This window comes from Emys orbicularis, chromosome 5, assembly GCF_028017835.1.
Source record: "Emys orbicularis isolate rEmyOrb1 chromosome 5, rEmyOrb1.hap1, whole genome shotgun sequence".
NCBI lineage: Eukaryota > Metazoa > Chordata > Testudines > Emydidae > Emys > Emys orbicularis.
The window spans coordinates 126,650,345-126,664,592 of NC_088687.1; the positions used below are offsets into that span (position 1 = coordinate 126,650,345).

Below are 14,248 nucleotides of genomic sequence, written 5' to 3' on the forward strand. Positions count from 1 at the left end.
TCCCCTTTATGAAGAGGTATACATGGTGGAAGACATTCTTTAGTTTTGGAGTTTGAAGAATCATTGAAAAGCTGGATTATTCTTCCACATGTCAAATAAGGCTTTGGTAATTTGTTCCATTTTCTTATGCATTGCTAGCTTTTTTGCATTTCATATGCCTGGCTTCACTGTGCCATTCTGTTATCTTTTTATTGACTTTGCAACCAGGGCCAGCTCTGGCTTTTTGGCTGCCCCAAGCAAAAAAAAACAACAAAAAAAACGGGGCGGCCAGAACAGCAAAGCAAAAAAAAAAAAAAAAAACCTGTGGCACGGCCGGAGCGCGAGTGCAGGGGGACCGGCTAGCGGGGGGGGGGAGGGGAAGGGAGCGGGCGGGAGAGAGAGAGAGAAGGGGGGCGGCCAGGGCTACAGCGGGGTGCTGCCACGCGGCCCCTCCCGCCCTGCTGCCTGCCGGGTGGGCTCCGCTCCGGTCGGCGGGGAGGGAAGGGGGAGGACTGCCCTGCCGGACTTGCTGCAGGGCGCTCCCGTCCTCCGCGCCGCCGCCCCCTACAGGACGGCCGGAGCAGAACCACAAAAAAAAAAAAGCGTCCGTGCCGCCCTAGGATTGGGCGGAATGCCGCCTCATTCAATCTGCCGCCCCAAGCACCAGCTTGCTCAGCTGGTGCCTGGAGCCGGCCCTGTTGGCAACATCTAAATTAGAATTCTTAAGTATTTTCTCTCTACTTTTTCTTCCAGGTTGATTCTGTCTAACTTAAAATACAGAATTTTCACCAGAATCCCTTAATTTTATTAATTTATTGCAAGTATTTAGAGTGTGTGCGCTAATAAGACTTCTCATGTATAGCTGTTTTTCATAGTATACATAAGAACTGAACTGTGCTTAGTTGTGAGAAAAACGTTGCTATTATTTCCTCTCACTTTCTATGAGCTGTAATAGTGTATCTTTCATTAGCTGTTGTAGTTGGATGTTCATGCTGTTCAAATTTGGTTAGCAGAAGTTTAATGAGCAGAGAGATTTTTCCCAAGTAGAAAGGATGATGCATCTGGGCAAATTGCCTGTGCAAAGCATATTTCTGTGCTGTCCCTAATTACTGACTGCAACCCTACATTAAGATTCTTAATTTAACCTTCCCCAGCCTGGCACTCAAGTTGTTCCACTTCTTGTTGCTGTAATTTCTTAGCCTTACAACTGTGCAGTTATGAATTTTTAAAGCTCCATTCCCCAATATATTGTTCAGAACTCTTCATAAAAAGATGAACAGCTGTTTCACCTACAATGCTAGCTTTCTAGTTTGGTATTTTTATTCTTACATGTAATACGTTACAACATTTAGTCATATGTAAACTGTGAAGTAAATGGAGGTTTTCAGTAAAACAGCCTTAGTCTTGTATTTAATTGTTGGCTCTTGACAAAAATGTGAATATGCTATAGTCATTTGTACCTGTATAAATGAATAGAAATCAAGGATTCTGATAAATTTGGTTTTAAAATATAACTTCTACTGGCTGTTGGATTTAAGGAAATTGTGCCTTGTGTTCATATGATAGCAAGATGCCTTTCCCATGAGTGAAATGCAGCTGGGTGTTGATAAACTGTGTATTTAAATGAAAACTTGTCTCTATAATCAGTTTGTAATTATTCTAATCCTTAACCCAGCCATCTAAGAGTAGGGAAACTGTCTCCTGTCAATACAGTTATTAGGGAAAGAGTGGTTGATTGGGAAAATAACAGCAACTGTCCACATGGGTGAGCTTTTCTTTAGTGATTCCCTAGCCTTCTGTTGAACACCCCATTGAAATTTCTCTGTTCCTCTTAGAATCATTTGTTTGTATTATAGAATCCTGCATCTATATGGTAGGTCAAGTTCAGACTTTGGGCTTGTCTCCACTTACCGGGGATCGACACACAGTGATCGATCCATCAGGGGTCGATTTAGCGGATCTCATGAAGACCCACTAAATTGACCACCGATTGCTCTCCTGTTGACTCTGGTACTCCACCGGAATGAGAGGCATAAGATAAGTTGACAGGAGACCCAGCTCAGTGTAGACACCGCAATAAGTTGACCTAAGGTACGTCAACTCTACTACGTTATTCACGGAGCTGGAGTTGCGTAACTTAGGTCGATGTAGCCCCGTAGTGTAGACCTGCCCTTTGCATAAGTAAGTACAACCAAGACTGAATTTGGCCCTGAGTCTTTTCTGCAAGATGTTTCACAGCACTAGGTTCAAATTAGATATTACAATGTTTGACTTTACACGTTGAACATCATGATTCTGCACCGTAACTAAGAATGTTACTTCAGTTATCATCCAGCCTTGGGATGAAATGAAAATGTCAGTGTATTGTACCAGCAAGCCATTTATCAGCAAAAGCATCCTCTACTAAATCTCAATTTTCACTATAATAAAAAAATCTGGTTAAAAAAACCTAAGCTTTAAAAGCCATTCATCTAATTAAGTTTAATATAGTTGACACAAGAGATTTAAAAGTTAGCTTGTTGGTGATGTACACTTAGAATGTAAAAGTAGCTGACATTTCATAGATAATCTATGAATGAAATTAATAATATTTTATGAAATAATAAGAAATTATTAAATGAAACCTAAGATACTGGATGCACATCCCAGGGAATGGAGTGGAAACTGGCCAAAAATTGTTAAAACTAATGAAAACAAGCATCAAACACACAATTGTTTTGTTGCAGAAAATAGCCAGACCCTCAAAAATTGTTCACAGGTTCAAAACTGCATCTGAACCAATACTGGTTGACATGTCTACTTGTATCACATCATAGGAAAGCACTAATAAGGGTGACATCACCATTGTCCGACCTTTGGGCTGTATCTATTTAATATTACTTTGGGATGTATCTATTTATTTATTACTTTGTCTCACTGATAATTACTGTTCACTTGCTGGAAAATCACAGACACAGCACATAGTAAGCAATCCTTATTAGCCAGAATCAAGTATTCGGGTTTTTGTTTTTTTAAGATTGCCTTTTGGGTCACAAACGTGTTGCCAAAAGACAGATATGTCCTGGCTGACTAAATTGGATTCTTTTTTTTTAAAATGAAAAACATTCTAATAAAAGAGGTAGGAGGAACAGGATAGGATAGAAAATTAATACACTTCAACGGAATAAAATAAATTTTAGATGTACATCCCAGGAGTTGTTGAGGACACAGCTATGGAAGATGTGGTATCATTGGGCTCCTTCTCCTTGTTTAGTCTGGTCAGAACAATTTTCAGGATGTGGAAAACAGAATCGTGATGGTAAATCTATCAATCTAAGATACCTATATGGGCCCCATCACCATAGTATCTGAGTGCTTCACAGTCTTTTCATGTGTTCATCCTTGTGCCTCCCCTGTCATGTAGGGAAGTACTTTTATCCCCATTTTGCAGATGGGGAACTGAAGCACAAAGTATTGTCCTGGGTGGTCACACAGGAAGTCTGCTAGAGCAGGGAACTGAACTCTGGTTTCACAAGTCCTAGGCTAGTGTCCTAACCACTGGATGAGATTTGATCTCAGGTCCAAGGTGGCAACCGACATGAGAGTTATAATAGCTAATGTTCCCTGTATGTATAGGCTCACTGCCTTGCATTTTTATTATCCCCATGCATAAGCTAGTTCTCAAGTGCTCTCCAGAAATGTAATGCCCAAGGAGAGGTGGAAATTGTGTTCCATCAAAACAAATATCTACTGGTCCCATATAGACATATTTCCTTCCATCTTAACTTTGTGTTGCTAAAACAATTCTGTAACCTTATTAGAAACTTTGAAAACCCTCATTGGTTCTTTCATTTTAAATGCACTGGTCATTTTGGCTCTGATCCATAATTTCATAAACAATTTTATCTAACGTGTTCATAGGTTGAGATGAAGTTTTATCCACCTTTCACCCACTATTTTGGGTTTAGCAAGGAGTCCCACAAACCTATCAAGGCCCAAATTGGTGTGGCATGTCTTTTCATTACCAAGAAAAAAATGCAGTTTAAAAAAAAGCACAATTCATATAAGGCGTGGATGGGTGATGGGAAGGATTAATGTTTTGTGTTTCCAATACTGATTACGCTAACACCTATTGTGAAATATGCCTGTCCATGCATGCATCATCAGCATATAACTCTGCTAATGAACACATGCAGCTAGCGAGCACTGGTTGACTACAGGAAACATGAGGCAGGAAATGCAGGTCAATTGACCTCAGGATCCCACAGTATCCCTGGAACTCCTGCATAGGTCTCTAAGGGTGCGCTAATGAGAACAGAAGAGAACTGTATAAAGGGGAATCTTGATTTCATGCACATTAAGTGGGTTTTATCAAACATAAGGTTACAGTGTTAATATAACAGAAATTGCAGTGAGCAAACGAAGTGTCCAAAAAAGTGAATAAAGATGTTTTCTCTATCAGTTAGTTATTGTAACATCAGGAAATTGTTTGTAAAGGCACCCATAATTATTGCAGTTCCGTTGCACTGGGCCCTGTACAAACACAGTTTCTTGTCATGAAGAGCTTACAATCTAAATAATCAATCAAAAAGAAATACTACAATTTCTGGTAGACATTTTCACTTTATATTGGTACAGAGAAGCGAGACACTTTTAAAAATGTGTATATGTTATTTTTAAGTTAAGCCCGCCTTTGATATATTACACTCTCTTTAACTTTAATGGAACCTTTCATACAATGTATATCCTCAAACACTTTACAGAAATAAAAAATGAGATAACAGACAATATCTGAGTTTAAGTATGGAAAACAGTAGAGGGAAGGCATTGTCTAATGTTTATAGTCATAAAAAGAGTAACAAAAATTAGTATATAAAGAAGGGAGATAGGAGATAGGGAGATACTAAAGTTAGTGGATCAGGTTTGAACTGAGATGGAGCATTAGTAAGGCAGGAAGACAGAAGGGCTGTTCCAGATGGCAGGAGCTGGAAAGGGAAAGATATTCCTGTACTGACTAGTTTCTGAGGAGGAGGGTGTAAGATGAGGAGAGGAAATGGAGAGGAGAGTAGTAAAAGATGATACAAAGTAGGCTGAAACAAATCCATGGAGATCATTTTTTTAAAAGGGGCAGGGATCAAATCCTCAGCTGGTATAAATTGGTATCACTCCATTTATATCAATGGATCTAGATGATTCAAAGATTCACAGGTTGTATAACCAGAAAGAACCACTGTGATCAGCTAGTCTGGCTGGATGGTAATTCTCAGCTTCTGAATGAGAAACAAATGGAGATGTTTGTGGCTGGCAGTGATCAGGCAGTGCTTCTTGATATTTATGAGAAGACCATGAGGCTGCAACTTTCTCTTCAGATACAGGAGTCTTGAAAAGCTAGGATTTGGGGAAGTCCTAGGAGAGGGAGTTGCTATAATTAAGATGTGAGAGGATGACAGCATGGATGAGAAGTTAAGATGAACATGTCAACAATACAACTTCAAGTCCAGCAGAGAAGTCATTACTGGTGTCAAAAGGTATGTAAATGAGGTGAAGAACTGTTTTGCCTGCCTTTAGAATTTTATGATCAGGCCATTCGTGAAACAATTCCATATGGAAGTGCAGATCGAGAAATGCATTTAACAGGTAAGTGTAATGCTGTTTTTATTTGTTGTTTTCCTCAGGGTTAATCCATTCCTTTCACCATCCAAGGGAATGGAAAAGATAAAGGAGGAAATACCAGTCCCTTCAACAAAGAAAGAAAAGATGAGGGATGGGAAAACAAGGTTAAAGAGACAGGGCGGGGATACGTAAGAGGACACTGTTAAAAATTTAATTTAAGTATTTTATGTATTTTTGTTAATGTGAAAAAATGCGTTTAATCTGTTGTTGAATGCTTTATGGCTTGTATGACTTCCCAACATTTATTTATTTATTTCATTCTCGGTGCTCTGTGTGGTTTTTGTACTTTTGGAGTGATTTTATGTTCATATGACTGCATGTAAAGAAATACCTTACCAGTATATTGGTTATTATGTGAAATGTGAACTGTATTGTATGTAGGACTGAGACCACAAGTCTTCTTTTTGGGGGACCATGTGTAGAGAGCTTTTCAGATGTTGATTCTTCATCTGTTGTATAATTATAGAAAATGAAGTTGTTTGAAGTGTTCATATGTAAATCAGGTAAAAAAATAAATGCTTTCCAATAATCATGTGGGATGATGTGTTTTATGTATCTAGACTATCACCCCAAAACTTTGGGTGCCAGGCCCTAGAATCACCTACCTATCACCCCCCTTAATCTCTCTTCCTAAGGTATGGGTCTCCAGGATAACTAAGGAAACACTTGGAGAACATGGATATGGCCTTCTAATAAATGGTAGACACAGACAGTATTCTTTCCCCCAAAAAGTATCCTTTTGTTAATGTAACTAATAATCCCTAATCTAAAAACCTAACTAAAATACAAATCTCTTATTGCAAGTTAAAGAATATTCAAAACGCAATTGCATACAGTTCAAATTATTCTAAATGGTTGAGCTCTGTTACAGATATCTGGTCTTCAGTGGATCGCTGACATGGGTTCTTAAATTGTACTTTACGTTTTACAGAGGTAAAATTACCACACACACACACACACACACACACACACACACACACACACACACACACACACACACACACACACACACACACACACACACTCGCTCTCTAATACTATACTATGATTAAAAACTTGCAGGCTTCCTCTGTCCTGTCGGCTTGCTGTAGCTGCCTCTCTCGATCAGCTCTCTTGCCAGTTCGTCCACTCTCCACCTCTCACCTGCTTAACTTCTTTCCTTGCTTTCCCAACTCCTTGTTCACTCCTCTCTCAACCATTTTAACCATCTGCCTTTTATACTGTTCTGTCAGCTATCAGATCTTTACTGCACACGCTCACTGTCTTATCAGGTCGTTTCTGCTCATGCTCCCTGCCAAACATTATCAGCTTGAACGCATGCCAACGTTACCTTATTCTGGGACGCATGTTCCAAATACTCACTGCCGTTGTTTACCCCAGAGCTCTGACTTGCCGACCTTATCATGTGACCTGTAGCTTCTAATGGTGGAGTGACTTTTGTTTATTCAGGGATACAAAATGGAGTCTGAGGAATTTCTCTGGTATGAAGATGGTCTGACATAAATGTACATTACACATTGACAGATTAGTCAGCCAAGAGTTTGCACCTGTTTAGCCATATAGCAGATAATTGTTAAGTCTGAGACAGATACGGTACCCAAAAGTCTCAGAAATTTTTTATTTGTATAGATACGGAAGAATAAAAGCAAGACTAACTCTGTCTAACCTATGAAGTCTATTGTTGAATTTAAGTAGCTTAAATTCTAAAGCACACTGCAGAAGCATATGCATTAATTAGAATTACTAGCAGGCATAGATTTAAATGATGGAAGAGACCCCAGGGGCCAAATTTTGGCAGTCATTGGCCGTTGGCACCTGACAGAAAAACCTTTGACAAGCAACGGGAGTGTGGAGCGGAATTCAGACCCTTTTTTTCTGATTCCTCTTAAACCAGTGATTTTCAACCTGTGGTCCACAGACCCATGGGGGTCTGCAGACTAATGTCTGAGGGTAAGTCTACACTACCAAGCTACATCGGCGCACCAGGTGAAGACACACTATGCCAATGGGAGAGCGCTCTCCCGTCAGCATAATTACTCCACCTTCACGAGAGGCAGAAGCTATGTCGGTGGAGAGCATCTCCCACCAGCATAGTGTGATGTGGACACTGTTTTAAGTCAATGTAACTTATGTCGCTCAGGGCACTGTCGTTTTCATATCCCTAAGCGACGTAAGTCATATTGACTTCAGCGGTAGTGTAGACCAGCTATAAGATTTTCAAAGGTGTCTGCACCTCATTTGAAATTTTTTAGGGGACTGCAAATGAAAAAAGGTTGACAACCACTGTCTTAAAGCCATGGACAGTCAGTCCTGCAAATCCCCAGTAGCCGGAGTCTTAGAATGTTTTATAAAGTCTATAGGCTTTATGCCTGCATATGCCCCTGGACTCAGTAATGGTCCGTACTACAGCCACATTTATGGATTATTTCTGCCTTTGCTAAAAAGATAGGATCATTTCTATCTCTGGATACTTTGTGTGCTGGGTCTGCTGCTGGCCAGAAAACAGAATCACCTTAGAGTCTAAGTTACATGGGTACAAAATGCCATGATTTTATGCAAGGAAAGCATTGTAAATAGGAGGGGGAAATTATACTTGTAAAATACCTACATTTATTGCACCATACTAATATATACATTGTTCAGACAATCTAAGAGACTGTCCTCTCTATTCTAACACACTTGTCTCTTCTTTCTCCCATCACCACAGAGAGGATAAGTGCAACTTTTAAGTAAAAATACACCACTCTGCACTGGACTTTGGTCAAGGTGTAGCTCACGACACATTTGAACTTGGATTTCAAATATGGGCAAAAAGGTGTCCCATATTTTCACCCAATAAAAGAAAACTGGTGAAGTAATATTGTCTTCAGCGCATAGAAATCTGTCGGGGTGGGTGCGGGGGTGGGAGGAGGATCTGAGAAATAATCATAGCATAGTGTGGTCATTCTGGTGCTTTTCATGCTACAAGGGCCACTACTTTCATATCTGCTAATATTACTGTATAATCTCAGGTGATGGGTCAGCTCGTTTACTTTGACTCCACATACCAGAAGTGAGGGACATTTAAGTGGCCAGCAGAAGATCACTAAAAGCTAGCAATTGCTTCATGCAAAATGTGTCTTGATTGTGAGCTACCGTTTTTTAGTTGTTTTGTGTTTTTAATGATTTCCCAGTAATACTTTGAGATTAATCACCAGGCTTGTTTACCACTCATTTCTAGATATATAACTTGCAAACAATTTATGTTCACTCTTTATAGTCTTGTTTTCCAACTTGTAACACACACACGAAACAAAAGAACATAACACTAATAACTGATTCAGTGTGCCAACTCTAGCAATTTTTATCATGAGTCTCATGATATTTGTTGTTTTTTCATAAAGCTTTAGCTCATTGAGTCCTGTGATTACACAAGACTTTCAACTTGCTTTTTTAAAAAAAGATAGTTTCTAGCCCCTTTAGTAGTGGAGAAAAGTTGGAAAACATGAATCCTAAGGGCTCAAAACCCAGAAGGCAAATATGAATAATAGGGCTGTCAAATTATTAAAAAAATTAATTGTGATTATTTGCATGATTAAAAAAATTAATCTTAATTGTGCAATTAATCACGCTGTTAAAACAATAACAGAATACCATTTCCTTAAATATTTTTGGATGCTTTCTACATTTTCAAATATATTGATTTCAATTACAACACAGGATACAAAGTGTAAAGTGCTCACTTTATATTTATTTTTGATTACAAATATTTGCACTGTAAAAAACAAAAGAAATATTTTTGAATTCACCTAATAAAAGTACTGTAGTGCAAGCTCTTTATTGTGAAAGTTGAACTTACAAATGTAGAACTATTTACAAAAAAAAAAAAACTGCATTCAAAAATAAAATAATGTAAAACTTTAGAGCCTTCAAGTCCACTCACTCCTACTTCAGCCAATCTCTCAGACAAACAAGTTTGGTTACAATTTGCAGGAGATAATTCTGCCTGCTTCTTGTTTACAATGTCACCTGAAAGTGAGAACAGGCGTTTGCATGGCACTGTTATAGGCAGCGTCGCAAGATATTTCCATGCCAGATGCACTAAATATTCATATGTTCCTTCATGCTTCAACCATCATTCCAGAAGACATGCATCCATGCTGATAACAGGTTCTGCTTGATAACCATCCAAAGCAGCGCGGATCGACGCATGTTCATTTTCATCATCTGAGTCAGAAGCCACCAGCAGAAGGTTAATTTTCTTTTTTGGTGGTTCAGGTTCTGAAGTTTCCGCATTGGAGTGTTGCTCTTTTAAGACTTCTGAAAGCATGCTCCACACCTCGTCCCCCTAAGATTTAGGAAGGCACTTCAGATTCTTAAAACCTTGGGTCAAGTGTTGTAGCTATCTTTAGAAATCTCTCATTGGTACCTTCTTTGCGTTTCACAAATGTGCTGTGAAAGTATTCTTAAAACAAACGTGCTGGGTCATCATCTGAGACTGCTATAACATGAAATATATGGCAGAATGAGGGTAAAACAGATCAGGAGACATACAATTCTCCCCCAAGGGGTTCAGTCACAAATTTAATTAACGCATTATTTTTTTAACGAGCATCATCAGCATGGCAGCATGTCCTCTGGAATGGTGGCCAAAGTAGGAAGGGGCATACGAAGGTTTAGCATATCTGGCAGGTAAATACCTTGCAGTGACGGCTACAAAAGTGCCATGCAAATGCCTGTTCTCACTTTCTGGTGACATTGTGAATAAGAAGCAGGCAGCAGTATCTCCCGTAAATGTAAACAAACTTGTTTGTCTTAGCAATTGGCTGAACAAGAAGTAGGACTGAGGGGTTTGTAGGCTCTAAAGTTTGACATTGTTTTGTTTTAGAGTGCAGTTATGTAACAAAAAAAATCTACGTTTGTAAGTTACACTTTCACGATAAAGTACTACAGTACTTGTATGAGGTGAACTGAAAAATTCTATTTCTTTAATCATTTTTACAGTGGAAATATTTGTAATCAAAATAGTAATATTAAGTGAGCACTGTACACTTTGTATTCTGTGTTGTAATAGAAATTAATATATTTGAAAATATAGAAAAACATCCAAAAATATTTAATAAATTCCAATTGGTATTCTATTGTTTAACAGTGCGATTAATCCTGATTAACTTTTGAGTTAATCGTGTGTTAACTGCGATTAGTTGACAGCCCTAATAAATAATCTAGAATGCATTGTTTTTTTAAAATCTCCTGGCTCTTTAGTCAGTTTTAAGATTTTTGAGGTCTGACTCCTGATGTTTACAATGTGTGAAATACTAAATTTAGCAAAAATCGATACAATATTTCTGTATTGCAGGGAACTGAGAAATAATCACTGGGTTTCTTCATGCAGGATTTAACAGAAAAGTAAATAAGGAAAGCAGGACTTGGTCCCTTCTTAAAGAAAGTATTACCAGCTGGAGGAAGTTTCAGGGGCAAAATGGAAACAGAAAAATTATAAAAGAAGCAACTGCTAATAGTTTTCTGTATTCTATAATAGTGTTACTGCTACTGAAGATATTTGAGTTTGAGCAGTAGCTTTCATCTTGACAAGGCAGTTTCTCCTGCGTGATCATACTGTGGACTCATAATCTTGTATTTTTTTTACATCATTTTGCTGTCATAGAACTGGTTATGATGCCATATATTAGCAGTATGACCACATTTCAGGATTAGGAAGGTGAAGATGAGCTGTGAGAGCAAATCTTTGTTTAAATGCAAATGTCTCTTCAGAGTGAGCAGAATTGGCAAGGGAAATTACTTAAAACAAATGAAAGGTAAATGGATTTTTGTTGAAGTCTGATAAATTATTTTCCCAGTGTGCCCGTCCTTCTTTCAACTAAAATATAATATACTCGGGGATTTATTTTTAAATTGGTAATCAGAAATAAGGAACATGAAGGGGTACATTTTGAAAGCGATGTGTGGGAGGTATGCAAACAAATCTTATTGTTTCTTAATGGGATTAGATCATGTACCTTTTATATACTGCTTTGAAAAATTCCCCTTAAGTGTTCTTCTGGACACTTGCCTGCAAAACTAGCTGTGTTTTAAATATGACAGGAGTAGAGAATCTGGATTACAACTGGCTTGAATGCATGCCCCATACATACATGCCAGTCAAAATGCATGAGAATTTCACTTATTGTCAGGTAGAGGGGGAAAAAAACAATTAATTCAAATTAACCAATTACATTTCTTCAAACTAAATATATTTCTGAGACAGACATATCTCTCTCTACTTTGGATGTCGAAAGATTTTCATTGTCAGAACCCTTTAGTTCAAAGGGCTTTAAAGAATTTTTTTGTAATGTCTAGAACCAATACTACTGTGATACATTTGCTCAGGAGTACATTTTTCTTTATCTACTGTAAATTAATTTCCTTCAGTACGTGGAACTTCCAATAGCAGAGCGACAATTTGTCACTGAGATATAGACACTGTTCTGCTGCACCTTATTAATTTGCAAATGAGTACTACCTGAAATTATTTTTAATTCTAATTTTGAAATTGGCTACAATTCAAATACAGTGTCCCTTTAAAGATCATATAATATTTACAAGCTGTTTCATTGTCGAGTGTATTCCGTTACTTTAAATAGTTCATGTTTTGCTCATTAGCCAGTAGATTTATAAAGTAGCCATGGTTTGTCATGTGGCCATTCTTTCAAGCTTTGCATAGGAACATCAATCAGGTTTTAGATTAAATTTTGAGCTACATGGCAGTTTTGAGGGCCAGGCAGTCCTGTGCTGACTGAGCGAATAATGGATTTGTTAAATCATATAGTATAACAACAGGACAGGAAGCGAGAAGCAACTCTTCATTTATCACATTGACTTTCCCTTCCCATTCTCCTCCTTCCTTCCAACAGCTTGGAAACTGTTAGCTGAAACTTGTCTTGGCATTTTAAAAGTTCTTTGGGCTTAATTTTTTGGTTATATTGGTATGCAACATACAATGGTTTTCGGGATGCCTAGTCATGGAGCATCTTCATTCTAAAATGTAGGCCAATATTTACAACATGTAGACACATTTGCACTCACGCTTTAAAATAACTTTTGTTTTTTCCCCAGTTTTCTTAACTGCATATTATAAATTAAATTGATGATTTTCACAGAGAGCATGCCCATTGGTCCTGCCAGTTGAGCTGCGCTTTTTGTACTAATCTAAAATATGTTCAAATATATACCTGGGCTCCCAGAGAGTAAATGAGTGTTACTGTCGCTGTACTTTTCTTTTTTTTGTATGATCATTTGCGATCCATTGCTCTATTCTCATTTTTGTTCTTTTCAGCTGTTCGTTTTGTTTCCATATGCTTTTTTCAGTTCTCAGGATGGCTTACGTGATTCCCCCCTCAGCTCCATCTCCAGCAGTGACTATGACAGTGTTTCTGTCACTACATGTAGTCTCTCCAGCATATACGCTCTGAGGTAATAATAATCTCACTTCACAGTCACATTTGACTAATTGTATTGAGTGATGGTTGATGAAAAATTTTCATTGAATTAACACTAAAGTGACAGCAGCACTTCAGATAATTCTTTCTTTCAGCACACAGGCACGTTTATTTGTGAAGCTCATTTTGTATGCTAATAAAGTCATTGTGAGAGACTTACTGTTTGTGGAGCATTGTCATGAGGTACACAACAATGAATTGTACAACATTTGGGATCATCATCTGATCTCATTTTTGATTATGTTCAAAGAGGTACTTTTTAGGTACATTCCTAAAGAGGTACTTAAGATAACTAGCTTTTAAAATACATTTTAGACAGAGAGTTTTATACATCTGATACAATAGGACTTCATTGCAGAAAGAGATTATTATTGAAAAACAGTGAATGACTATACATTACTAGGTCTTGTCTCTCCAGATGGCATGGTTCTGCCATCTGTTTTCTGCTTCCCTGGGATCTAATAGTAGTAAAATCAGAGGAATGTCACAACTAAGAATAGTTTCTTTAGTTTTGCTATTATTTTGTGGCCCAAAAATATGTTAAGAATGCTGGCCTGTGTTCTCATCAGCTAAGCGTATGTGAGGGAGACGAATCTTTGTAATTGATTTTGCTAAGAGAATTAGTAAGGATTATGAGTAAGGCTAACAGCTCTCCTGTGTACAGTACTATAAAATCCCTCCTGGCCAGAGACTCCAAAATCCTTTTACCTGTAAAGGGTTAAGAAGCTTGGGTAACCTGGCTGACACCTGACCCAAAGGACCAATAAGGGGACAAGATACTTTCAAATCTTGTGGGGGGGAAAGGCTTTTGTTTGTGCTCTTTGTGTTTGGTTGTGGTTCGCTCTTGGGACTGAGAGGGACCAGACATCAATCCAGGTTCTCCACATCTTTCTAAACAAGTCTCTCCTATTTCAAACTTGTAAGTAAATAGCCAGGCAAGGCGTCTTAGTTTTACTTTGTTTTCTCAACTTGTAAATGTACCTTTTACTAGAGTGTTTATCTTTGTTTGCTGTACTTTGAACCTGAGACTAGAGGGGAGTCCTCTGAGCTCTTTAAGTTTGATTACCCTGTAAAGTTATTTTCCATACTGATTTTACAGAGATGATTTTTACCTTTTTCTTTAATTAAAAGCCTTCTTT

General features: G+C 38.1%; 1 protein-coding gene across 2 annotated transcripts in view; it reads left to right on the forward strand.

The window, feature by feature from the left end:
- The window catches only part of ZFYVE28 (zinc finger FYVE-type containing 28), a 120,076-nt gene that overhangs the window by 65,332 nt on the left and 40,496 nt on the right, over nucleotides 1-14,248 (forward strand). For both annotated transcript variants that reach the window (XM_065405217.1, XM_065405216.1), the window contains exon 8: nucleotides 12,979-13,083. In XM_065405217.1, the coding sequence (XP_065261289.1) occupies nucleotides 12,979-13,083 (105 nt within the window). The remainder of the gene's footprint in view (nucleotides 1-12,978; nucleotides 13,084-14,248) is intronic.